This window comes from Pyrus communis, chromosome 14, assembly GCF_963583255.1.
Source record: "Pyrus communis chromosome 14, drPyrComm1.1, whole genome shotgun sequence".
Lineage (NCBI taxonomy): Eukaryota > Viridiplantae > Streptophyta > Magnoliopsida > Rosales > Rosaceae > Pyrus > Pyrus communis.
In genome coordinates this window covers 13868246-13877631 of record NC_084816.1, presented here as the reverse complement: position 1 = coordinate 13877631, position 9386 = coordinate 13868246, and the positions used below count along the sequence as shown (strand labels likewise).

Below are 9386 nucleotides of genomic sequence, written 5' to 3'. Positions count from 1 at the left end.
AGATCCGCCTTGTAGTTACTCGTCTTCATTTCCTCGAGGGTGGCCTCGTCGATGTACTTCTCCACTTCTTTCTCATGGGCTTCCTTCATGGCTTTCTGTTCCGCCTACTTGCTACTCGAGCTTCAATGTAGCCTTTGAATCTTGTAAGGAAAACCGATCAAGATGGCGAATTTGCTCCACTTGTCAAAAGAATGACTATTTCATCCATACGTGATCCTAACCAACGCGAGTGAGAAGGAAAAGACGAAAATTACTGAAATCATTTTGCGAAAAAAGGAATGATGTATTACCTCGTAACGGCTTTCATGACATCTTCGAAGGTTATGCAAACCTTTTTTTAATTTGCAAGAGCAATCGCAATACCAAGTAGAGCTCAAGCGTAATTCGCGTTTCGAAGATCGCTGGCATCCATCGGGAAAACAATGTGGTTTATCAAGGTTTAAGCACAAGTAGAGGCTGCATCCTCCCTTCAAGTATATGCAAAGCAGTAGGTAAAGAAGTATCAGCCATGGTGAATGCCCCCACGGGTTTGGGTAGACCCTTTGCCACTAAAAGGGTCTAAATTGGAGAAAATGGAAGTTCGTGGGACTGGACTTCACTAGCATGTGCCGGAAAAGCCTTCCGCTGCTGTGACTGTGGGGTATCAGGTTCGAAGTTTGCGATGGTCCTTGTGAGAAAGATGGAAGAAGTTGGGGGTTCTTCAATGAAAAGTTGCGGAACAGATGGCTCTACGTTTGTAAAAATGGCGACACCTCTATTTTTCCTTAACAATGGAGTCTCTTTCTCTGTTTCTGTATTCTCAGGTGTCGTATCTGTTATCGACATACATGCCTGGTAAGGACCAGCTAACAGTGTTGAAGAGGCAGAGTCAGATCTTTTTCGGGTTTTCTTATTAGAAGTTGGAGATATTTTGGACTTAAAGAAATAGATCCCCTTATGGGCATTTTTTGCTCTAATCCATTCCGGATTCAAATAAGGAACTTTGAGCAATATTGACAGTACGACTCTTCCCACGATCAGAAAATCAGATTGGGAAAAACAACCATTTCCCTTTATAGTGCTTGGCAGGATTCTGCATTGCTTGGTTAATCAACTATGGGCGACAGACCCCGCCTTCCAATTCATTACTGAATTAAACTTGGGAGAAAGAATAGTCCTAACTCTAACTCTCGAGACATCTCACTCCAAATCACCATCAACAATAAGAATGTCTTTGAACCAATCATTATCGTGTCAAGGGACATCCAAGATGTATAGCTCCCAAATGAGGTTGGGTCTTACCATGAAGTAATAGTGGCCATCAAAGTTTTTACGTGCATTGAATAACACTCTAAATTCTTGAAGGCCAAGTTTAGCCCCATACCATTGATTTAGAATCTTGAAGCATGTGATGAGTCTGAAAGCGGTTAGGGGTTAGGTTGCAGATAGCCATGTTGTAGCTGATCAAGATGTCATTCAGAAGGTCAAGTAGAGGAAACCTTAGACTTAGGTCTAAGAACCATGGATGAATTCTGGTGTAGGGACATAGGGGGATCAAACAGCATAAGATACACATTAACATCTTGGCTAGGTTCCCACCAAACTTTACATTGATTTAAGATATCCAGACGACTTTCAACAAAGGCTTGGTCATTTTCTTTACTGCAGACTATTGTTAGCGAAAGATTGTAAGGTGAGACCTTGGGTAATTTTGAAGTCTTGCTAGCAAATACCATGGAAAGGGGTTGAAAAGATTAGAATTTTTTTTGAATGAGTAAGGGAAGAAAGTTGGAGCCTTTTTCCTTAAACCATTTAGGGATTTTTTGAAAGAGGAAGAAAGGGGTTCGAGGTTAATAGATAGCATTTAATGAAGCCATCTAGCCATTGAATATGAACTGCTTTTCTTAGGATCAACAAATCTAACGGTCAAAATCAGTGAAGAGTTTCAGAGGTAATTTCTTATTTTTCGTGCACACGCAACAAAAGTAGACATCATCTTTACACCATTTATGGTACGGTACTCAAGATTGCACGTCTCAATCCGAAACGCCTTCATTACTTTGCAAGGAGTCGAATCACCACATGAAAACAGAAGATTAAATGGTACGTATTCCAGCTTACTTTGAAAGGTGTGATCTTTGGATAAGTATCCATCCTAAAGAGAACAAGTTGCTTTCAGATACATAGTTAGGGGTAGTTATGTGGCCAAAATAAGGCTGATCAGGATATAGCTACCTCAGAAGTCCGGTCATGGACTCACTAGCTATGAGTGGAGCTGGATCAAACAGAGCAGCAATGCCACCATCACTCTGCTCCAGGGCAATGGGCAAAGTCCGAGCGACTTAGTTGGAACGACCATGCTTGTTCCACAAGACAGGATTTGATCAATCCAGAATGGAATTGGTCATATCTCCATAAGTCTTGGTGTTCCTGCAATCTAAGAATTGGTGTGCACCACATCACACTCCTAAAGAGGATGCAATATCTACTTCTAGATTTCCTCTAGGATTCTCCCAGCTTAGAACAAGGATTCTATCCTAAAAAGGTTTCTCTCCATATTGATAGATAGATATATATATATATATATATATATATATATATACGTATTTAGGTTTCGTCTCTGATAACACAATCTCTGCACTTAAATTTTTTTGCTCACTGCTTGAGTCTTATATGTGCTTACTCACTTGACTGTCGCAGAGCCTTTGGCCGGCAGACCCCCACTTCCTCCCCCCTCCAGATCTTAGGCTTGCTCACGGTTTTTTTCTTTTTTACATGTTACTCAGATTTGTTCATCTCCACTGCTCACAGCAGTGCACGAATTTGGTTTCAATAAAGAGGGTTTAGTAAGGTTTTAAAAATCCAAATGACAATGTATCCATCGTTAAAGCTTAGAAGATGCAATCCCAAACATTTGCATAATTTTCTTTCACATTTTGCACAGTTGTAAATTAATTATTATGAATTTTTAATTGTTTTGGTATTTTTAATGTACTTTGGAATATTTTAATCTCACTTATGTAAGATTAAAGTTTTTGGCTATTACGGTAGCTAGTAAGATTTTTTTAGTAGTTTAAAATTATCAAATTAATGTTTTTTAATGGGGTGAAACGGATTACTCATAGATAAACTTGTTAAGAACTCTTTAAACAGACAACCCAATCAATTAACGTATTGACCCAAAACCTAATATTTTTGCTTCGTGTTCAGGTGGGCAAGAAATTTGACAGGTGTAGGCCTCAGCGTATTTGCGGGTCCAATACATGGAAATGGACAATGTCACAATGTACTTGGAGCCATAGCTTAAGAGAATTTTTAGTGTGATCGATACATAAAGTGATACATCATATATAAATAAATAAATAGTGGGATATGTATACTAAAAAGTTAATAACTTCAAAAATAAAATTTCTCACTATTCCTATTAAAACAAATGGTGTACCACTTCTATTTCTGTCACAACTAAAAATTTCTCCAACAACCAATAACCAGAGGATCATACGTCCACCGTTTCTCTGTCCAACCAGAAGCTCTCTGTTCTCTGTTTCTCTGTTGGGTCCACTTTTCTGTGGGCCCTCCTCCTTCCTTTCTTCAGTACTTGTCCATCACTGAGCACAGATAATCCCAGATGGTACCTGAAACTGGCTATATATAAAACAACCCCAAACACTGTTTGCCCTTCAAACAAATTATTTCTTCTCTCTTGTGTTTGTGTTGTTCTTGTTTCTCAAAATGGCAGACTCTGGTGCTGGTGGCGCTGCAGCAATTTCTCTTCCACAAGCCTCCGACGATGACTCCATGCACAGCCCCCGGAGCGTCCCCACACTCTCTGGAGGCGCAAGTGGTGGTGGAGGAGGCAGGTTTTCGTCGTCCGGACATAAGAACATGGTATCACCGTCGGGTGATATTATCATCTCAAACTCAAAGAAACCGAGAGGGAGACCGCCGGGGTCCAAGAACAAGCCCAAACCCCCGATCGTCATCACCAAAGACTCGGGGTCAGCGATGAAGGCGGTGGTCCTCGAGATCTCCGCCGGGTCCGATGTGGTGGAGACGATTGTACAGTACGCCCGAAGGCGCCACGTTGGCATCAGTGTGTTGAGCGGTTCAGGGGCGGTGTTGAACGTAAAGCTGAGACACCCAGCCGGGCCCCACGAACCGTCACTGTCTCTTCAGGGTCCATTCAATCTCCTCTCTCTCTCCGGCTCTTACATAGACTCCTTCCCGGCCGTCATCACTTGCTCTTCTTCTCCTTCCGCCGCTGGTGGTGATGGTGGTTCGGCCGTAGTACCGACGTCCGGGACTTGTTCTCTTCTGGCTTGTTCGTCGTTCACGGTATGTCTTGCGGGGGCGCAAGGGCACGTGTTTGGAGGGATTGTTGGGGGCAAGGTTGTGGCGGCGAGTACCGTGATGGTTGTGGCCGCCACGTTTTTGGATCCGACCCTTCAGAGGTTGCCTTTGACTGTTGAGGGTGGCGGTGAATATGAAGGTGAGGAGGATACTAAGCCTTGCATTAATGAAAAAAGTTGTCACACTTACGGCGGCGGCGGCGGCCGTAGCAGTGGTGTTGCGAGTCCAACGTGCCAGATGAACACTAGCCCTCCTGATCATCATCATCAAGTCATGGCTTGGGGTCCTCCATCTCGCACTCCTTACTGAGAAAAACAATTGAAATATCAAATATTTTCAAGTTGGAATTAATTCATGATGCCATCTTTACTTAGTCGTAGCAGCTGCCTAGTAATTTCTTTTGTGATATTTTGGCAGCAACATATGATTTAGCATAATTGTCTTCTCTCTCTCTCTCTCTCTCTCTCTCTCTCTCTCTCTGTAGTTTTAGTTATTGATGAAACCTAAAAATGAAATACGTTGATGTAATTTGAGTTCCTCAGCTAAAATAGCGAACTAGGCTTTATTTTATTGTTAATTTCTATCGCGCTCCTTGGTAACAAGTGATACTGTATATTGAACAAGAAAATTGAGGGAATATTTGCAAGTTGGAACAATTTTAAAATTTGGGAGATTAAAATTTTAAACTAAATTTTATAAACCAAACGAAGTGGCTGATGATTGAGTTATCTTCGAAGTGTTGTGTAATTTACTTAATTTTTATTGATAATACATTATTTGATTTGTTAATATAGTGTAAAATTTTAGTTTCTCTAACATTATCTTAATTTCTTTGTTTCGTGTCATCTTTCTTCTGTTGAGGTAAATTGGTTAAAACAATTTTAGCATTATATAATTAAGGGTAATGCTAGAGAAATTAAATTTATAGACGAAATATATCATTTAATTTGTAAATTTAGTGTAAAATTTTAATTTCTCTAGCATTATCCTAATTTCTTTGTTTCTTGTCATCTTTCTTCTGTTGCTGTAAATTGGTTAAAACAATTTTAGCATTATATAATTAAGGATAATGTTAGAGAGATTAAATTTGTAGACCAAATTTTGTAATATGTTTATTGTTTTATTAATAACACCTCATTTAGTTTGTAAATTTAACATACAAATTTAGTTTACTTAGCATTATCCGGTAGTTAAATGTATAGTATGGCATACGTATCTCCTTCTTGTTGTTGCTGTATGTGCGGCAAATTTCTTTGTGACCCAGAAGTTTTGGATGTTAATTAAGATTAATATGATGTTTAACTCTTTTTCCCCGAATGTGGTTTCAATGCTATGTATATTTTAGTAGCTAGACTTGATTTATATTAGTGCCAAGGCCCAAGGGTGTTTAATTTAGCCACCATAGACTTAATTTTCACAAACAACTGTTTAAAACTTTTATTTTCAATATTAGAAATTTATTGCTTTTTTTTTGTTTTTTGATGCAAAGAAATTCATTAAAGCATGAAACCTCTAGTACAACCGTTTCCAATACAATCAAAATTAAAGGTAGGAGGAGCAACATCAGGTAAGCAGAAATCCCAATAATGAGGATTCGAGAGGGAGAGGATAAGGTGAGCTAAAGCATTCGCAACAAAGTTTGATTCCCTGAAAATGTGCTTCCAATCAACATGACTAAAAGATCGAGCCAGGATACGAATATCATTGATTATAGAGCTGACTCTCCAAGGAATCCCCCAGTGATCCTGCACAGCATCAATGATGAGTTTAGAGTCCCCCTCCACCTTCACTTTGGTGAAACCCTTGCGCCTAGCACACTGGAGCCCTTCTCGCAAACCCGTTGCTTCTGCTACCGAAATAATAGCACCATCAAGGTTAAAAGCCCCCACCCTAATCACCTGTGAATTACTGTTACAGAGCACAAAGGCAGTAGCAGCACGGTTGTTCGAAACTGAACCATCAAAATTGAGTTTAATCACATCATGCCGGTCAGGAGGATGCCATTTAATAAAGGAAGAGATAGGTAAAGCCTCCTTGGAGTCACACTTCCCATTAGCCTTGTAAAAAAGCCGAACCAACACTACTGGCGACAGAAACACAACGCGCCGAGATCGGGGGCACATTTCTGAACACCGAGTTATTTCTTTCCATCATTTGCTAGCAGTTTAGAATTACTTTACTAAGATTAGAAAGGCCGTCATTGTCATTAGAACTTAAGGATTCCATCCAATCAAAAAAAATTATCATTAGTACTTATGTTACCATTATTAAAACTACCAAAAGTTAAGCTCCAAACTTTAGTAGCAAAAACACAATTACAAAAGAGATGACATTGATCTTCTTCGGCTGTATTACATAATGGACATAACTTATCAAAGTTTTTTACAAATCAACTTAAGCGTTTTTTGGTTTGCAATCTTTCCTGAATCATAAGCCAAGCAAACATTTTAACCTTAGGAGGAATAGTTAGCTTCCACATTTTCTTTAACAAAGTAAGGCGATTACTAGAGTGATTGTTCCAATTTTGTAGCCAAGTAGCAGACTTAATGGAAAAGCTCCCATTATTGGTTAAGCCCCAAATTAACTTGTCCTTCAACTCTTGTAAAGGGAGGGGAATGCGAGAAATTTTTCTAATTATGTCATCATCAACTATAGTAGCTAATTTAATGCTATCCCATCTATTATATACTATAAAGTTGCTTACTTTAAGATTCCAATCAATATTATTCCTATCATTCACAGGAATTAAATGAAAAAGGGGGTAAGGAAAAACCCAGTGATGGGTCAAGAAGAGTATGTCTTCACCACTACCCACAATCCATCTCATTCCCTCATGAATGATGTTTCTATTAGAAAGAATTCCTTTCCAAGCAAGTGAGTAGTTTTGTTTAATCTTCGAATTTAAAAAATCGGACTTACGTAAGTATTTACTTTTGACTATTTCAGCCCACCAATTTTCTTTGTTGGTTAAAACTTTCCAACCTAATTTGGCTAAACAAGCATTGTTAAAAGGGTAAGGTACAAAAAACTACTTCAACTATTAGTATCACGACACTTTCATACCTCATCTTTTAAAATTAACAATGTCATACCTCATCTTTAGAATTTGGTCCAATGTTATACGTTCCATTACTTGGCCATTTACTTTTCAGTTAAATGCTGACGTAGCTTGATTCGGGACCCACTTTCTATTAAAAAAATTAATAAAATATTATTAAAAACTAAAAAAAATTATTTAATATTTTTTAAAATAATAAAGAAAAGTAAAAAAATAAATTAAAAAAAATCCCTCGTTCGTCCCTTCCCCCCCCCCTCTCTCTTTCTCTCTCTCTCTCTCTCCCCATCTTCATCTTCTTCCCTTCTTAATCTTCAACCAAAAATAAAAAATAAAAAAAAAAATTTGAAAACCCATCAACCCCCCCCCACCCCCTCGGCCTCCCCGAAGAAGGAGGAGGAAGAAGAAGAAGAGGAAAAAATAATAAAAAATCCAACCTAACCCAGTTCGCTCCCCCCCCCCCCCCCCCAAAAAAAAAAAACCCCCTGCAACCCAGAAAGAAGAAGAAAAAGGAGAAGAAAAGGAAAAAAAAAATACAAATCCAAAGCGAACCTAGTTCGTCCCAAACCCCCCCCCCCCCCCCCCCAAGAAAGAAGAAGAAAAAGGAGAAGAAAAGGAAAAAAAATACAAATCCAAAGCGAACCTAGTTCGTCCCAACCCCACCCCCCCCCCCCCCAAAAAAAAAAAAACTCAACCAACCCCAAATCCACCACTCTCATCCATTCTCCACATCGTCTTCCACCTTCTCCGCGCACCCATCTTCCTAGCGACGGGATTTGGGTTTTTTTTTTTTTCCTTCTAGGTTGGAGGAAGGAGAAGAGGGAGGGGGGTGGGAAGGGGGGAAGACAAACTGAGGGTGGGTGCAAGGGGAAGACAAATTGGAATTTTTTTTTTTTTTTTGGGGGGGTTGCAGGTGGGGGGAAGAAGATGAAGATGGGGAGAAGAGAGAGGAGGGGGGGAGGGGGAGGGAACTGAGGGTTGTTTTATTTTTTATTATTAAATATTTTTTTATTTTAATATTAAAAAAATATTAAAAAAAATTTAGTTTTTAATAATTTTTTTAATGATTTTTTAATAGAAAGTGGGCTCTGAATCAAGCCACATCAGTATTTAACTGAAAAGTAAACGGCCAAGTAACGGAAGGTATAACATTGGACCGAATTGTAAAGATGAGGTATGACATTGCCAATTTTAAAATATGAGGTATGAAAGTGTCGTGACACCAATAGTTGAGGTAGTTTTTTGTACTTTACCCTTGTTAAAATGATCAATCCGTTTGATTCCTAAACCACCCTGATTCTTTGGAGAACAAACCTTCTTCCAGGGCATTGGTCTGAGTTTAGTATTTCTCCCCCAAAAGAAATCTCAGCATTCTTTATCAATTTTAGTTGTTACCCTACTAGGGCACTTAAAACAAGACATTACATGATTCGGCATCCTAGTGAGATTAGAATTAATAAGAGTTAGTCTCCTGGCCTTGGAAAGGGTTTGCCATTTCCAACCGGCAAGTTTTGCTTCACCCGTTTTATTAATTCTATCTCATTAATCGGATCCTTTCAGAAAACTATATTATGGGTCCTTAAATACTTCCCAATAGGTTTTATGTTGAATGCTCCATATATAACAATATTTGTTCCTATCCTGGTTGATAGTATTATTCGAAAAATAAATAGAAGATTTATGAAAATTTACCGGTTGCCCTACAGCCACTGCAAACATCTTTAGGATTTGAAGGACATTTCTAGCCCCTTTAGAGGTAGCTCGGACAAAAAGTAGACAATCATCTGTGAGAACTATTCGAAATTCTAAATCCCCCAAGGGATGATAGGATTCCCACATGGGATTTAGGAGTAGAAGCCAAATGATTAAAATGTCTAATAAATGGTTCCATACATAAAATGAAAATGTAAGGTGATAAGGGGTCACCCTGTCGTATGCCATGCTTAGGATAGAAATAACCATGTGGAGAGCCATTAATTAAAATGGAGAAAAAAGTTGATGT

General features: G+C 38.9%; 2 protein-coding genes across 2 annotated transcripts; one reads left to right on the top strand and one right to left on the bottom strand.

The window, feature by feature from the left end:
* The first annotated feature begins 3611 nt into the window (after positions 1–3611).
* Positions 3612–4638, top strand: LOC137714881 (AT-hook motif nuclear-localized protein 28-like). The gene has a single exon (XM_068454042.1). It carries the CDS (start codon positions 3712–3714, stop codon positions 4636–4638), a length of 927 nt encoding a protein of 308 aa, XP_068310143.1. The 5' UTR covers positions 3612–3711.
* A 1187-nt stretch (positions 4639–5825) lies between these two features.
* Positions 5826–6452, bottom strand: LOC137714394 (uncharacterized). The gene has a single exon (XM_068453623.1). The coding sequence runs from the start codon at positions 6450–6452 to the stop codon at positions 5826–5828; it is 627 nt and encodes a 208-aa protein (XP_068309724.1).
* Positions 6453–9386: the final 2934 nt, after the last annotated feature.

Bases quoted from the DNA above. Each gene is read 5' to 3' on its own strand.
- LOC137714881 (XM_068454042.1), top strand. From the start codon at position 3,712: ATGGCAGACTCTGGTGCTGGTGGCGCTGCAGCAATTTCTCTTCCACAA.
- LOC137714394 (XM_068453623.1), bottom strand. From the start codon at position 6,452: ATGTGCCCCCGATCTCGGCGCGTTGTGTTTCTGTCGCCAGTAGTGTTG.